This window comes from Anguilla anguilla, unplaced genomic scaffold (genome assembly GCF_013347855.1).
Source record: "Anguilla anguilla isolate fAngAng1 unplaced genomic scaffold, fAngAng1.pri scaffold_117_arrow_ctg1, whole genome shotgun sequence".
In the NCBI taxonomy this organism is placed as follows: Eukaryota; Metazoa; Chordata; class Actinopteri; order Anguilliformes; family Anguillidae; genus Anguilla; species Anguilla anguilla.
Window position 1 is genome coordinate 31,455 of NW_023312657.1, and position 18,626 is coordinate 50,080.

At 39.6% G+C, this 18,626-nt stretch overlaps 2 protein-coding genes across 2 annotated transcripts; both read left to right on the forward strand.

The window, feature by feature from the left end:
* The first annotated feature begins 3,006 nt into the window (after nt 1-3,006).
* LOC118219418 lies at nt 3,007-5,538 on the forward strand. Its single transcript, XM_035402562.1, has 4 exons — nt 3,007-3,074; nt 3,173-3,252; nt 3,363-5,022; nt 5,504-5,538. The coding sequence occupies exons 1-4, from the start codon at nt 3,023-3,025 to the stop codon at nt 5,536-5,538; spliced, it is 1,827 nt and encodes a 608-aa protein (XP_035258453.1). The 5' UTR covers nt 3,007-3,022.
* A 902-nt stretch (nt 5,539-6,440) lies between these two features.
* LOC118219420 lies at nt 6,441-12,875 on the forward strand. Its single transcript, XM_035402564.1, has one exon. It carries the CDS (start codon nt 6,456-6,458, stop codon nt 11,694-11,696), a length of 5,241 nt encoding a protein of 1,746 aa, XP_035258455.1. The 5' UTR covers nt 6,441-6,455; the 3' UTR covers nt 11,697-12,875.
* The last annotated feature ends 5,751 nt before the right edge of the window (nt 12,876-18,626 follow it).

Here is an 18,626-nt window from a genome sequence, read left to right on the forward strand (position 1 = left end):
CGTCCCTTTTCTTTGGCAAAGTGCCAGAATTTTATTGCACTCAAGTATTTAGCTGCTCCGCTAGCAGTAAGTTTGAAGGAATGTAAAATAGATGAAAGCAAACGGTGGGTGTACCACTGCAATATTAGTTAAACATTTCAAGCAAGTCCGAGTTTTCATTGTATTTATTCTTGTCATTTTGCGATTATACGGAAATAACGATGAGAGTCGAAATAATCAATTCAGCAACAAAATCTTTATGACGTGTGCATGTTTTCTGCTATATTACATTGCATTACATTTATTTGGCGGACGCTGCAAAAAGTGCATTTCGTGGTCATGGACAACTACAAAACACAGGTTATTATTATTTTCAGAATAATGACTTCAATTCAAACTTTTATGTTATGTCGCGCAGTAGGCTACTTTTGGTTATAGCCTGCCAACTTCTTGGAACAGATGAGAAATGAAGATTGAGGATTATAACATGTATGCTGTTCTGTTCTTTTCTTGCTTTAGCATCAAGTCTGTTTTTATAAAATATTAAGCATTCGTGCTCGGACAGCATATTATGTAGCAAAACATGCAACCGCTTTAATTCGGTTTCTGAATATTTCCATCCGGATTTTGTTTCTTAGCCCCTTATAACTGACTCAAAAAGTTTGACACTTATGTGAGGTATGTGGTAGTTCTGCGTAATTTACTTTGGATATACAGTAAAATCAAACAGGGAAAAATCGCCTTCCGCACTTTTTGTCAGGGTAAAATATCATAAGTACTTAGCTGCTCCGCTAGCAGTAAGTTTGAAGGAATGTAAAATAGATGAGAGCAAACGGTGGGTGTACCACAGCAATATTAGTTAAAAATTTCACGCAAGTCCGAGTTTTCATTGTATTTATTCTTGTCATTTTGCGATTATATGAAAATAACGATGAGAGTTATCAATCAAGTTATTAATCAATTCAGCAACAAAATCTTTATGACGTGTGCATGATATATTACATTGCATTACATTTATTTGGCGGATGCTGCAAAAAGTGCATTTCGTGGTCATGGACAACTACAAATCACAGGTTCAATAAGATAGAATACTTTTTGTACAGCTATTTCACACAGTGAACACTATTCTGACCTAACCTCTGCAAAGCCAACTAGGCAGAAGAATAAGCTACAGTATTAGAACAAATAGAAATTACCAAAAATGAATGTGGAATGTGAATGCATTCAGTCGCCTGGGATGTCAAAGCTTCAAAGTGAATGTTCGCATAAAAACATAATGCATGTGTTATGTGAGGCTATATAAAACGGTTACTATCTGTATATTGGCCTGTTACATCATGTTTGTTGTTCTTGTCAGGGCAAATCTGTTCAGATACAAGTCTGTTCAGATACAAAATTTTGTACATGGTACAAACGTCTTCCTTTCTTTAAGCCATTTTTCAAGTGTCTGTGGTGTTCACATCTGGGGTTACAAAGCTTTAAATAGGGTACCCCCTAAATGGCCAAGGATTGGCCAGATTTGGCATGTGCGCTAAGTGGTGAAAGTTGTTGTTTGCTCTGTATTTTCAAAAAAGCTGTAATGCACATTATCAGATGAATGGAAGGACTAAGTGGCCTTCATGTTCATGGCAAACACATGTGTGCATGACTTTGATGTGCAAACAACAGGTAGCAGCAGTAATGCTATGTTTTTTTTATGTGGCATCAATTTAATATACTTATTCCTATTAAGCCATGGCAGGGTGTGGCTCACGTCATAAAGTCCGCCGATGGCCTGTGTCAGACATCACTGGGCATCAGCACAAGACTGTGTTTCCTGAAAATTGTCACGCCAATGCGAAAGAGGTGATGTATACACAACTTTCTTATGTAGTCTATAGCATCTAATACTATGTTATGTACTGTATAAGATGTCATACAACATAATTGGTAACAACATTCATTCGCGTATTTATTAACATGTTTGATTTGTGTTTTCTTTATGCAGTTTGTGTTCGTTGTTGGCGATTCACATCTCAGATCTTTTGCTGATGGAGTTGTGAACATGCCAGAGGGTCGGCTGTCCTTTGGTTTTATGGCCACACCTGGAGGAGATGCAAGAGCGTTGCGTTTGGAGATCTCCCATCTTGGTGCTACTCCACGTACTCCAGATGCAGTGTGCCTGCTTGCTCCAGGGAACAACATGACCTCAAGTCGCACTATTGAGGAGGCTGCCAGGGCCTTTGGGACTCTCCTCAGTGTTGCATTGCAACACTGGCCAAACAAGGTATGTGTGAAATCATAAACACTCAGACAAAGGCAATACTGTCCTTCAGTAAAATGTTATGTGTTCACAAAGGGACTAGTAATAGTCACAGAAATTAAGTAGGTTTTGTTTTAATGCTAATAGCAATTTGTTACTTGTAGGTGTTTGTGGTGGATTTCCCCATACGACATGTACATGCAACACTGGAATACCAGCTTCTGCTAAAGCAGGAATATCACCGAGTTGCAGCAAAGATGGGGGTGCGGTATTTCTCAACAAATGATGTTTTCCAGCCATCCAAAAGGTATGTTCCAAGAAGTTGTGGATACAACATCACTGTTCTTGGAGTACATAGTACATTCTTATGCTTGTTTGTCTGGGACTTTATTATTGTCATTACTTTTTGTTTAAGGCATCTCTGGTGTCAGGATTTGGTACACCTAAGTGATGACAAAGGTATGCCTCTCCTTGCGGACTTCATTTGGAACACTTCATACAGCATCCTACATGTCCCTGTCAATCCTGTGCCACTTGGAATGCGTCCTACACTCAAAAGATGCTTCCACAAAAACAAGAAGAAGCATGGTACTTCATCACAGCCACAGTGTGTTGCTCCATCTCAGCGCTCAGCAACATCCTATCGGCCCTTTCCAGGTAATAACTGCTCTGTGTGTTACATAAAATTGTCCAGTGTTAGTGGTGTCCAATATTTGAACAATGTTCTGTCTCTGCTTTTGTCTTTTTTTCTTTTTTTTTCTAAACCCATACGTCTGTATGTTCTTTTGTGCAGCTGTTAAAATGAAGTATGTCGACCATGACCAATGGACACATCTGCTGCCTACTGTTCCAGGTAATTCTTGCATGCCAATGTGTCTGTGTCCCAATGTGTTACTGTTACATTGGAGACCCATATTTAATTTAACTCATGTTATTTGTCCTTGTTTGTAGATGTAAGGATGCAGGTTCGGGACCGGCGTCATTGTATACGTCAGCATGCTGCCAAAGGACTGTTTGTTGACATACAGCAAGTACGTTTGTGTTGATGTATACACTTGATGTAGAACTGTTCAATGACATTTAAAAAGTAGGCCGTAAATATTCAACGTAACTAACTCCTAACATCAACTTGTCTTTACAGCGAATTCTCAGTGGGGGTACGATGGAACGCATCTTTGACACATACGTCGTATGTTACCCTTCCGGCTACCGCCAGAACGCCAAGCCTGTCCATGACCCAGCACCCAAGTCTGTGGCTGAGAAGAAATCTCTGCACATCAAAAAGCTAAGTGGTGCTGGTTCACGTCATGTGGGTCGTAGACCTCTGGTTGTAGTTGACAGGGTCAGAGAAGTTGTAGAACAGGAAGATGTTAGGGACAAGGTAGTAAGGAGGAGAAAGATGGGACACATACACACCAGTGTTACACAGACAGAACAGAAGCAGGAGTTGCCTACTGAGAGAGTACTGAAACAGGAGTTGGCTAGTCAACTAGTACAGAAACAGAAGTTTGGTACAGATGAAGGAAGTGTTGTGCATGACACAAGTGGGGGAGATTCAGACCATAACAAGACAGTGTGCTTACAGACAGTAGCTCATGCTGATATTGAAAACAAACAAAAAGAAATAAACAGCAGACCAGCCGCAGTACTTGCCATAAAAAAGGCCAAGAACCACATAAGAGGAGGTGTAGGTGGAGGCAACTCAATATTTGAGACGGCAATTAGCATAGCAGAGCAGCATGGTATCCAACTTAGAAGTGGCTATCCAAACAAGGCCAATGGTAATTGCTTGTATGAATCTATTATTGATAACATAAATGCAAGACAATGTTTTGCAGAACATTTGCCAGAAAGGCCTGAGCACTATAGAAAGGTCTGGAATACTATAGGTGAACAGAAAATTAAGGCATCTCCATACTATCCAAGCATATATACAGAACAGCAGTGGAGAGAAGCATGGCAAACTTTGCAAACAACTAACCAATATGACCTTGACTATTTTGGTGATATGGCTATCCTTAGTTGTGCTCATACTACTAAGAAAGATATCCTTGTTTTCAACACACCTTGGAAAACAACAACTGCTCAACCTCATAGTCCAATATATGTAATATCTGCAGATGCAATAGATCCAGCAAATGCAAGAGATACTGATGTTCCATTGGTGTTGGCATACAATGGCCATCATTTTGAAAGCCTCATTCCTGTTTCTCATGTTGATGTTAACAAAACAATTGTTTTGGTGGATGCGTATAAGACTGGCACGTATACGACTCCTAGGTCTTTAGCACAAATGTTTCAGCTCATTGGACATGATTTACACAACACAGAAACAGATTCTCCCACAACAAAAAAAACCATATGTACACAGGCCACAGAAAATCAGAAAAGAACAAAGCTTGCACCTACAACCACTAATGTGCAGATTCAAAATTATGCTGCAAAATCCCATAATTGTGATGAAGGCAATAATACCAGCGATACCATAGCCATAACTTTGCCAGATGTATGCAACAGCTGTCAAAAGCCATTTCAAACGCTGCTGGTACATTTGCGCAGATCAAAACAATGTCAATTACATTACAACTTCCATCAAGAAGTTATTGTGAAACACGCAGACCAACAATCTCTACGGCAAGGTCCCAAACGTCAAAAACTGCAAAAACATTACCAAACTGAGGTCAATGTAGGCCTAAACCATCCTGAACAACAACCTCTACCATGTCAGAAAGCGAAAGAGGCCACTCCAATTGAAGCCAGTGCAATAAAGATGAAAGTTACAAGGAAGAGACAGTTGCAGGGTAATCCTGTAGAAGTCACAGGAACAAGAAGAACAGATCTTCTCCAGATTCAAAATATAGCTCCTCAATCCCACAATCTACACGAAGCCAATAATACCAGTGATACCATAACAATGACTTCCCTAGATGTATGCAAGGGCTGTCAAAAGCCATTTCAAAGGCTGATGCTACATTTGAGCAGGTCAATACAATGTCAGTTACATTACAACACGTCTGAAAGCAACCCAACAATGCCTAATCCAAGTGCAGATGAAGTTGTTTTTGTCAATGAAATGGAAAGCCCATGTCTCACATTCTCTCCTTTCACTATGCAGCAAAAAAAATCTCTTTGTTCAAAAATTAACGTCATCCACAACTCACCTGAATACGTTCATACACAAGAACCAGTTCCAAGGAATGTTCCAATGAGTGACCCTTGTGAGACAAAGACTATTGTAGGTGATGGGAACTGCTTTTTCAGAGCTTTGTCATTTTCCATTAGTGCAACGGAAGGTCATCACAGAAAAATCCGCCTAGCTGTGGTTAAACATATGGAAACAAACGCACTACAGTATGCTCCTATTCTCCGACATGGATATTTTTCTGTTGAAAACTATGTAAAAGCATCACGCATGAAATATGTTCACACTTGGGCAACTGAGGTGGAAATACAAGCAGCTGCAGATCTCTTCGGAGTTGATGTTTTCACATACAGTCACAACAAGTGGTTCAAGTATTCCACAACAAACGAAAAGACAATTGACACAGCTATATACCTAAAGCACTGCAACGCATCTCATTATGAAGTAGTTACATGCGTTAAGCAACACAATTCTGACCTATGCACTAAACTCTGCAAGAAATCCAATGACTGTCCACAGTCACATCAGATAAGCAGTTCTTCAAGTCGACGTCAGCTTGACAGAAAAAACAAGCAATATGAAGTGAACAAACAGTTCCGAGATGCAACAAATCAAAGAGGAATTAAAAGATACAATGAAGATGAAAACTACAGGAAAACTATCAAAGAACGCAGCATAAACAAATATGCCATTGATGCCCAACACCGGACAAACGTGAAACAGTACAGCACACAGAAATATGCCACTGATGCCCAACACCAGGCAAATGTGAAACAGTACAGTGCACAGAAATATGCCACTGATGCCCAACACCAGGCAAATGTGAAACAATACAGTGCACAGAAATATGCCACTGATGAACAACATCGTGCAAATAAGAAAAAGTGCAGCATAGACAAATATGCCACTCATGACCAACACCGTGCAAGTACAAAACAGTACAGCATAGACAAATATGCCACTCATGACCAACACCGTGCAAGTACAAAACAATACAGCATAGACAAATATGCTACTGATCAACAACACAACCAAAAGCTGAAACAGTGTAATATTACCAGAAGGATTGAATCAAAGAAACTAAGACAACAAATGGACTACATTGTTCAGCAATTCAAAGACAAGCTTAGCACTGGTCCCCAATATGTCTGCTCTGTATGCCATCGGCAGTTGTTTAAACATCAAGTCATACAATGCAAAAAAGACACATATGGAAAAAAAGGGAATGCTATAGCTTCATTGGCTAGTAAATGCATTACTGAAACATACCTTCACAAATGCGAAAGCACCTGCACAGATCCTAATAGTACACTGTGGATTTGTTACACATGTCACAGAAAACTTCTTGATGGAAGAATGCCTCCGGAAAGTGTTGCTAATAATTTGGTTTTGGATCCCATTCCACCACATCTGAAGAACTTAAATTCACTCGAACAACATTTGATTGCAGTAAACATTCCTTTTATGAAGATGCTTGCTTTACCGAAAGGGGGACAAAATGGTGTTCATGGACCTGTCACGTGTGTACCATCTAATCTCCCTCAGATTGCAAGTGTACTTCCAAGACCAGAGCATGATGATTTGATGATCCGTGTCAAATTAAAGAGAAAGTTAACATACAAAGGCCACTATGAATATCAATATGTTAACACTGCTGCTATTCATAAAGCTTTCTCGTACTTGAAACAACATAACCCATGGTACAAAGATATTACCTTCAACCACGAATGGATTAATCCACTCAACAAAATTCTACAACCCAACAACCCTCTGTCTTTTGACAATGAAACCTGTGTTGAGATTAATACAGAAAACACTAATGATGAAGCATCCACTGAAACAACACCAGATGATGAACACATTGATGAATCAATACATGATACACAGCAACATGGAATGTTCAACGATACATGTTTACAACCTGTCGATATTGTCCAAGAGGTGATGGATCAGCACTTCGATGGAATTTTGTCTCTGGCCCCAGCACAAGACAACAACCCAGTCAGATTACTAACCAATGAAGGCAATGAAGCAAAATGCTTCCCTGTTCTTTTCCCCAAAGGAACCGGTACTTTTAACGATACCAGAGGAGAAAAGTTAACCATATGTAGATATTTCAATAACCGCATACTCAATGCAGATGGAAGATTTGCAAAAAACCTGGACTACATTTTTTATGCACAATATTTATCTGAGATTAACCAAGTGGTCTCAAATGTATCTATTGCACTGAGAAAAGGATATGACTCTGGCAGAAAAATTACATCAGACATGCTAATCAACGAAGATTCACTTCAAAGAATTCTCCATTTTGACGAGGGATACAAATTCATGAAACCTATCAGAGGCACACCTGCTTTCTGGCAAAGTGTTCAGAAAGATCTTTTTGCTATGGTTAGACAGCTTGGAATCCCAACATGGTTTTGTTCCTTTTCTTCAGCTGACATGCGATGGAAAGAGACATTACAAATTTTCCTCCGGCTAGAAGGCAAACATATAAATGCTGATGATCTGGACTGGTCAGAGAGATGTGATCTCTTGAGAAAGAATCCCGTGACAGCTGCCAGAATGTTTGATCATCGCTTTCATTGTTTCCTTAAAGATGTCATCATGTCACCAGCTCAACCAATTGGAAAAATTGTTGACTACTTCTACAGAGTGGAATTTCAACAACGAGGTTCACCTCATACACATTGTCTGTTCTGGGTTGAAAATGCACCGCAAGTTGATAAAGCCGATGATGCTGATGTTGTAGCATTTATCGATCAATATGTGACATGTGAAATGCCACCTCTTGACGATAAGGAAATGCACGACATTGTCTCTACTGTGCAACAGCACAGCAAAAGGCATTCAAAGAGCTGCAGAAAAAACAAAACTGTCTGTCGCTTTAACTTCCCGCGGCCACCATCAAAAAACACTTTCATCACAAGGAATAAAATTTCTGAAGAAGAAATGCCTAGTGAGCCTAACCAAACACAACCTCAACAACAAACCAATCATCCAAGGCTTTCAATGGAACTTGCAGGACAGATTATGGAGAGGGTACGGCAAGTTGTCATGAACACTGACATATCTTTTGATTCTGCAGATTCCCTCTTTGCATCTATTGGTATATGCCAGGAGCTGTTTGAAGCTGCATACATACGCATGACCAAAAAAACCAATGTTGTTTTACAGAGAAAACCATCTGATGTTTGGGTAAATCAGTATAACACACAACTTCTCCGATGCTGGAATGCAAATATGGACATTCAGTATGTTGTTGACGCCTACTCTTGCATTGTGTATATAATATCTTACATATCTAAGCAAGAGAGAGAAATGGGATTATTGCTACAGCAAGCCCAAAAAGAGGCCTCAAATAACATTGATGCTAAACTTGCCTTGCGGAAACTTGGCAGTGTTTACCTTCATAACCGAGAAGTATCTGCACAGGAGAGTATATACCGACTAACCAACATGAGACTCAAAGAGGGATCAAGAAAGGTTCAGTTCATTCCAACTGGTCAACATCCCATCAAAATGAGTCTTCCGCTTCATCTTCTTCAGAAAAGACTCAACACTGAAAATAACAGCATATGGATGAACAGCATCACAGACAAATACAAAGGAAGACCAAAAACAGAAGCATTTCCTGAAATGTGTTTGGCAACCTTTGCATCACAGTACAGAATTCTGTCAAAAGCAGACAAGTCATCACCAAACAGCATAAAACTGGATCAGGACTTAGGATTTGTGATGAAGAGGACACGCACAGATGCTGCTGTTGTGCGTTATGCCCGCTTCTCACGCACAAAAAATCCTGAGAAATATTACCACAGTATTCTACAGTTATTCCTTCCGCATTACAATGATTCTGAGTTGAAACCACCAAACTTCAACACATTTGAAGACTTCTATCACACAGGCTTTGTTCAAATCATCAACAGTGAACTTAAGGCTGTGAAATTCCTGGTTGACACCAATCAAAAACTCTTTGAAAAAGAAGCTGACGAAATTGACAACGCTCAAGAACATCTAAACAGAGATGGACCACCAGAAGATGCATGGTCGCTAATTTGCCCAGAATCAGAATTACAACGTCTACAGTGTTTGGAAGCAATAACCAGTCATGTAACAAACACAGAGGAAACTGATGAAATCCTTCCCGATCTGCAACCAGATAAAAGCAACACTTTCACTATCGAACCTAGGTTCTGTGGGTTGCAAAAAGACACTGCAATGTGTCTCCTACGGTCACTAAATGAAAAACAACTGCAATTATTTTACAAGATTCGGCACTGGTGTTTACAAAAACTCAACAACGAAAACCCAGATCCATTTTATGTATTTATCACTGGAGGAGCTGGCACAGGCAAGTCCCACCTGATAAAAGCCATCAATTATGAAGCATCTCGTATCTTGTCACAGCTATCAGAAAACCCAGATGACACGCATGTCTTACTCACTGCTCCAACTGGTGTTGCTGCTTACAACATTGATGCGGCTACAATACACAATTGCTTTTCAATTGGAATAGATGTCTCATTACCATATCAACCACTTGCAGAAGAAAAAATTAATACTTTGAGAGCCAAACTCAACAAGATCCAAATAGTGATTATTGATGAAATTTCAATGGTTGATCATAAACTTCTTACGTATATCCACGGACGGTTAAGACAGATCAAACAAACAGGTGACTATTCCTCTTTTGGTAAAGTGTCTATCATTGCAGTAGGGGACCTATATCAATTGCCACCAGTCAAAGGAAAACCCTTGTATACACAACCAAGTGGTGTTAACTTATGGCAAAATCATTTTGCTGTAACAGAACTCACAGAAATAGTCAGACAGAAAGACACACACTTTGCACAGTTGCTAAATCGCTTAAGAACACACAAGAAAAAGCAACCACTGCAACAACAAGATATCAACATGCTGAAAAGTCGTGAGACGGGAGAAGGAGAATTCAGTGAAGATCTTCACATTTATGCAACAAACCAACAAGTTGACACTCATAATTTTCAGATGTTGCACAAAATGTGCCCTCATACCACTTCAATTGAAGCTCAAGATTTTGACAGGGATGCTAAAACTGGTCGCCTGAAAAGAAAAATGACACACCATCTCAAAGTTTACAATACTTGTTTGGTAAATACACTGCATCTCGGCATACATGCACGTGTCATGTTACTGAAAAACATTGATGTTTCAGATGGACTTGCAAATGGAGTCTTTGGAACAGTTTCTGACATATCTTACAACGATGATGACACTTTCCCATCAAGGATATATGTCACCTTCGATGATGAAAAAGTCGGACAAATGGCTCGCAATAAGAAACCATCTTCCAAACCTGGACTGGAAAAAGCCACACCAATTGAGCCTGAAGAGGACAAAATAACAAACAGTGGTGGTGTGAGACGTCAGTTTGCTCTGAAGTTAGCTTGGGCTTGCACTGTTCACAAAGTGCAAGGTTTAACAGTGGAGAAAGCTGTTGTCTCTCTCAACAAAATGTTTAGTTCTGGACAAGCATATGTAGCACTGAGTCGTGTAACATCTCTTGAAGGACTCATCATCGATGATTTTAAAGCCACTGCTATATATGCTAATGACACAATTCACACTTCAATACAAAACATGCCTGCATTCATTGAGCCACCACTTCAATCCTTCAATACAACTTACAGAATCTTTCTGCACAATGTTCAAGGACTTTCTGCTCATATCGAAGACATTCGATGTGATCACAGATATTTTGCAGCTGATGTCATTTGTGTGACAGAAACATGGCTACAACAACAACATTCTACCCAAGACACTCATCTCGACACCTTTTCATTTCACAGCAAACCAAGGTGCCTTGCATATGATGACACTGAACATATCTTCATGGAACTAAAGAAACAGCAGCATGGTGGTGTTGGACTTTATTTTAAAAATGATGCAGACTGCAACATCACCCATTTGCCATGTCTAAACATTGAATGTTTAACATTCAGCATAAAGTCACTGGAAGCAAACGTTGCCATCCTCTACAGACCACCATCTTACAGTTTGGTTACTTTCAGAACAAAACTGTTGCATTTGATTCATCATCTAGACACATTCTTGGGAACCAAAATAATAATGGGCGACTTCAATGAAAATCTCTTCATTACACAAACTGTTCAAGATTTCATGCAGCAACATGGATACACCCAACTTGTTAAACAAGCAACGACTGAAAAGGCCACCTTAATCGACCATATCTATGTCAAAGATAACACAGCTTATCAAATTGATATTCAAATCATGCAAACATATTTCAGTTTCCATAACTGTATTGTTATGGATGTTTTCCAGTAAATCCGGTACATTGATTTATTTGTCCCAGCCCATCTGTGAATAGGCCCTCCTCTCCGTGCACACTCAAAACGTGATCATGCACAGGAGGAAGATTTGTTCTTGGCTTTTCCCCACAGACAACACAGCTGGTCTCATTCCTGAATACAATCAATCCACAGATCACAAATGGTTAGTCTCATTAACACCTCTGCACACATTTTTCCCTAACTGATGCATTCAACTTAACTCTCATACGTTCCTCTCCCTATGTTCTTAACAAAACACTGTCAATCTCCAAGACCCAACTCTTCAAATAAGTTATTAGCAAGCAGGTAAAGACCCTAGCTAGTAAGGATAGATATAACTTAACATTACAATACAGCTGGCTTGTCAAGGTTAGCAGGCTGTAAAATTTTCCCCTCTTGTTTACATTTTGGACAGATGTGGCAAGTGACTACACCTATCCCTGTTTCAGTTACAGCACTTTCAACACAAGCAATATCGAAAGCGCTATCCAAAAATTTCTTCTAATCATGAAGACATTTTGGGATACATTTTGAAAATAGAAAACCAATATGCAGCACAATTATATCAACAAATACCATCTCTGGGCAAACAACACTATATTCTGTAAATACATTGCACTACTTGACCCCATTTCCAGTATGAACATGATTTCTTGACGATGAACAGGGTAAGAGCATCACTTTGAAAAGCACAACGAATAATTACGCATTCTCTTTATATTACTGCACTTTCTGGTTTTCCTTTTTTCTTTCCTTTATCCTCAGGTGAACACAGACCTCCGAAACCAGCTTCAAGGAACAACACCTGGCTGCCTACTTCAGCATCTCCATAAATGGACCCCATCTTGACGCCTTCCCATATGATAGTGCATTGGAATATGTTCCCACAAAGCCCCATAAAATAAGATGTTGAAACAAACAGTGCACACTTTGCAACAGGTAGGCTGTGCAGCAGTCACTTAAAGTGTAGCAATGCAGCACTCACTGTATATTTTCCCATTTATTTCACAAACTACCAATTGGGCACTCACTGTATATACACTTTCCAGTTCTTTCACACAAATTAAAGCTATTATATAGACTTCCCTTCGCGTTTCTCTGCTCTTGCCATTTTACTTATGATTTCACTCTGTATTTTTCTCTTTATTTATATTACAATTAAAGAAATTTACTTAATCTTTTTGTGATCTCTTGTCTTTTTTCTTTGTGATGTTTCATTTCCATAGATTTTCACTTGGTGTTTTCTAATCTCTTGCCATTTTGTTCATGATTTTTATTTGTCTTTTCACATTTTTTTTGCATACATTTTTACTTGGTCTTTTTCTCATCACATGCCATTTTTTTTGCGATTCCCAGTCTTTTCTGTGTCATTTTCCAAAACACTTTCAAATAAACAATTACTTTTCTCCTATTACTGGTTACATTAAATAATACATTTAAATATGCATTTTACTGTTGTAACACTATAGTCCTATGCTTATTGATATGTTGAACAGTCTTCAGGTTAAAGGTTGTTAATAAACCAGGTTTTTTATGAATAGTGAATTTGAAAATGAGGTAAACCCTTGTGGACATTACGTTTCTGATCTATTAAGGTAATTTCTGTATCGTTAGGTACCGAGTATTGAATCAGTATCGTTTCAGTATCAATTATTGTGATACTAAACCTGGTATCGGTATCAAATTTTGGTATTGTGACAACACTAGTGTAACACCTTTTTTTGTTGCGGCATGGAAGCGCTGCAGCTGTACATACACGCCAGGCCACATATGTGTTACGACATCCCATCTAAGTGTTACCACATCTCATCTAAGCATTACAACATAGCAAATGCCTTTACGCGATGCGGCCAGGACACATCCATGGCGACGTAACTAAGTAATCCGACAGCGTCTCTTAGCTCAAAATTGGCCATGAGTCAATATTTCATACGATCATCACGATATTCAGTACATATGTTGGGTGAAGGCGTATGATCGTGAGGACAAAGCCATTTTAAAATCGCTCCATAGGGGGCGCGATGCTGCCAATGCTTGGACCCCTTCCAACGCCGCTTGCGGCTTTAATTAGGGGTCCAAGCAGCGAAGCTGGTGGAACCCTATTGTATCTGTTAGGATTATTATTATTATTATTATTATTATTCTTATTTTTCTCCGGTAAAAGTGTCTGAGGCTCAGCAACCATAAGTCCTGGAGCAACCAAATTTGGCACGTGGGTTCCTATGGGCCCCCACTACTCAGGCACTAAAAACCAGGTACGTGGACCAGATGGTGGCGCTATAACAAAGCGTTTTGCATAAAAGGCCATAACTGTCACACCATAAGTCAGATCAACACAAAACTTCATCGACCTATGCATCTGAACGTGCTCTACAACTTTGCCATTGGCCCCACCTATGTCCGCCATATTGTTTGCCCGCCATTTAGACTTTTTAGTTGGGGCGTGGCAGTTTTCTCGGCTAAAATGTCTGAGGCTCAGCAACCATAAGTTGTAGACCAACCAAATTTGGTAGGTGGGTTCCTATGGCCCCACACTACTCAGGCACTAAAAATCACCTATGTCGGCCAGATGGTGGCGCTATAACAAAGGATCATACTTTAAAAGGCCATAACTCCCACACCGTAAGTCTGATCGACACAAAACTTCATCAACTGATGCATCTGAATGTGCTCTACAACTTTCCTATTGGGAGCACCTACGTCCGCCGTATGGTTTGCACACCATTTGGCCTTTTTCATTAGGTGGGGTGCGGAAAAGCCTTGAGCTCCAAATCTAAACGGTTACGACATCGAGTAAACTTCTTTACGGCAAGCGACAACCATGGCGACGCTAGTTTTTATCAGTGAAAGCACGGTCTGACAGTGCCACCTAGCGTGCATGCTAGGATAGGCTACCCAAAGTTTTTCAGTAAAACCTTTCTGAGAGGAGGAATAATTACTTTTCTTTGGCATGGATCCATTTGAAGACAGTATCTGGTGAGTTCGTTAAGTCTTTAAATCTGTCATTTTGGTGAGAAAAAGCTAAACCATTTTATTGGTAGTTTTAGAGTTTCTGTGCAAACGCGCGAAAACACGCTGGTATAATAAAACAATGACGGTAATACATACATAATCCGCTTCGTTCCGTTGCTACCATAACATAACAGACTATCTCGTGTCTACAGCTGCAGTTTCTCGCTGCAATTTCTAACATTGAATATTCACAAAAGACGCAATTCATACTGTACTCTGCCAATGTCTACATAAATAATACGCTACGGTAAAGCTTTGAGAGGATGAAACAGCTAAACAGCTAAACCATTTTATTTATGGGTTCTGAGTTTCTGTGCAAACGCGCGAAAACAGGCTGGTATAATGAAATAATAACGGTAGCCTAATACATATATAGTCCGCTTCGTTCCGTTGCTACCATAACATAACGACCTACAGCTGCAGTTTCTCACTGCAATTACTAATATTGAATATAAACAAAAGACGCAATTTATGCTGTAGTCTGCCAATGTCAAAATAAATAATACGGTCAATTTGAAGACAATATCGAGTGAGTTCGTTTAGTCTTTAAATCCGTCATTATGCTGAGAGAAATCGTATTCGCAATTTAATCTCTAAATTGACTGTAAGCTTAGGGTTGTAACTAGGTAGTTGTTTCGTAGGTGACTTAGTTTTAACTCGTCTTAACTATTGCTTGAATTTTTTCATAGACTGCGTTGTTGCTGTTCTTGTCTGTGTTAGTGTTAATCAGTGTAACCTACAGGGTTTAAGTTGAACAATGCGGTTGTTCCCTGCACTTAGAACGGTAGGCTACTGCCCTCTAGGGTTTTCGACACACTTGTTCCTGGTTATGGTTATACATTTTGTTGTACATCGCTCTGGATAAGAGCGTCTGCCAAATGCCTGTAATGTAATGCAATATTCCGTAGCAACAAGATGAACCCGACATTAGCCCTAAAATATGCCAATACAGCAGTGAAAACGCTGCTAACTGAATGACGAAATAAGCGAGACTAACTTTTTTAAAAAAATTACCACGTCATTCTACAGTCAATATCTGGGACTAAACATTGAATAAATATACAATCTTACCATTGGTTTTACGCGTAGAGATGTCCCTTTTGCGAATGAGTGGCCATATATTGTCTTGGATAATCCGTTTGTGAAATGTCGGATTTTTTCAAAAATAGCTGTGCGTAATACCACACCTGTTGCGTACGGCGTTGTCGTTCTTCTTAGTCCAATTTGGCTTGATTGACAGTTCATTTATTCAGTAGGTGAGATTATAAGCTTTCTAACGATGTATAACATGTCTGATTTTGCTTTTTGAATAGCGTTTTATAGGTCAGCGTTACTAAAACTCTTCTCATCTGCCAATGTCTAAATAAATAAATAAAACGGTAGGCTTCTTTGCGAGCAGCACAAAATTCGCGAGTTGATATTCCGTCTTTCTTCCGTTTTTTCTCAATGTCCTATTTATTATTTGAAATGTGCATTCATGTGTTATTATTCTATCTGTCTCTGTGGCGCTCTGAAATGTGCATTCTCTGCTAAGCTGAGCAATGGATTGGAATATGTGTCTGACGTAGTGTTGCACGGTATACCAAAACTTCAGCACTTTCTCGGTACTTAAAAAAAAAAAAAAAAAAAACGGTTTCGTATTTGAATTTTCCGACGTTCGGTAGTTCTGCCTCAAATGTAAAAGCCAGGGAAATGTGTCTCCCGCATTACTGATTTAGAGGATGAAAAGTGTAGTTTGTCAGAATCTTCGCTAGATGGCAGTAGCAACTAAGGTTGCCAAGTGAGGTGACCTGCGCTTGTACATTCACTTCCCTGATAAAGCGCAAGCTTTGACTCAGTTCACTTCAGTAGCAATAGGTGTTCCAATTTGGAAATATTTTATTATAGATAGATGCTATATTGTTATTAAAATATGCTGTTTTTAAATCTATTTAAAGGTGAAAGACCTGTTTTAAAGATTATTTACTTTACAACTGTTAAATTTTTGAAATAGATTTAACATATTTTTCTGTTGTTCAGTGTTGTAACACTATAGGCCTATGCATATTAATATGTTGACGAGACTTCAACTTACAGGTTGTTAATGAACCAGGTTGTTAATAAACCATGAATTCGAAAATGAGGTCAACCCTTGTGGACATTACGTTTCTGATCTATTAAGGTAATTTTAGTATCGTTAGCTACCGAGTATCGAATTAGCACCTTTTAAGTTTCAAGTATCATTTCAGTATTGAGTATCGTAATACTAAACGTGGTATCAGTATCAAAGTCAAAATTTCGGTATCGTGACAACACTAGTGTGACGCCTTTTTTAGTTGCGGCGCAGAAACACTGCAGCTGTGCATGCACGCCGGACCATCTAAGTGTTACGACATGCCAACTAAGTGTTACGACATAGTAAAGGCCTTGACGGGAAGCGGCCAGGACACATCCATGGCAACGTTACTAAGTCATCCGACAGCGTCTCTTAGCTCAAAATTGGCCATAAGTCATCAATATATCATACGATCATCATGATATTCAGTAGATATGTTGGGTGAAGGCATATGATCGTGAGGACAAAGCCATTTTAAAATCGCTCCATAGGGGGCGCGATGCTGCCACTGCTTGGACCCCTTCCAACGCCGCTTGCGGCTTTAATTAGGGGTCCAAGCAGCGAAGCTGGTGGAACCCTATTGTATCTGTTAGGATTATTATTATTATTATTATTATTCTTATTTTTCTCCGGTAAAAGTGTCTGAGGCTCAGCAACCATAAGTCCTGGAGCAACCAAATTTGGCACGTGGGTTCCTATGGGCCCCCACTACTCAGGCACTAAAAACCACGTACGTGGACCAGATGGTGGCGCTATAACAAAGCGTTTTGCAGTAAAAGGCCATAACTGTCCACACCATAAGTCAGATCAACACAAAACTTCATCGACCTATGCATCTGAACGTGCTCTACAACTTTGCCATTGGCCCCACCTATGTCCGCCATATTGTTTGCCCGCCATTTAGACTTTTTAGTTGGGGCGTGGCAGTTTTCTCGGCTAAAATGTCTGAGGCTCAGCAACCATAAGTTGTAGACCAACCAAATTTGGTAGGTGGGTTCCTATGGCCCCACACTACTCAGGCACTAAAAATCACCTATGTCGGCCAGATGGTGGCGCTATAACAAAGGATCATACTTTAAAAGGTCATAACTCCCACACCGTAAGTCTGATCGAACACAAAACTTCATCGACTGATGCATCTGAATGTGCTCTACAACTTTCCTATTGGGAGCACCTACGTCCGCCGTATGGTTTGCACACCATTTGGCCTTTTTCATTAGGTGGGGTGCGGAAAAGCTGGAGCTCCAAATCTAAACGGTTACGACATCGAGTAAACTTCTTTACGGCAAGCGACAACCATGGCGACGCTAGTTTTTATCAGTGAAAGCACGGTCTGACAGTGCCACCTAGCGTGCATGCTAGGATAGGCTACCCAAAGTTTTTCAGTAAAACCTTTCTGAGAGGAGGAATAATTACTTTTCTTTGGCATGGATCCATTTGAAGACAGTATCTGGTGAGTTCGTTAAGTCTTTAAATCTGTCATTTTGGTGAGAAAAAGCTAAACCATTTTATTGGTAGTTTTAGAGTTTCTGTGCAAACGCGCGAAAACACGCTGGTATAATAAAACAATGACGGTAATACATACATAATCCGCTTCGTTCCGTTGCTACCATAACATAACAGACTATCTCGTGTCTACAGCTGCAGTTTCTCGCTGCAATTTCTAACATTGAATATTCACAAAAGACGCAATTTATACTGTACTCTGCCAATGTCTACATAAATAATACGCTACGGTAAAGCTTTGAGAGGATGAATCATTACTTTTCTTTGACATGGATCCATTTGAAGACAATAACAGGTGAGTTCGTTTACTCT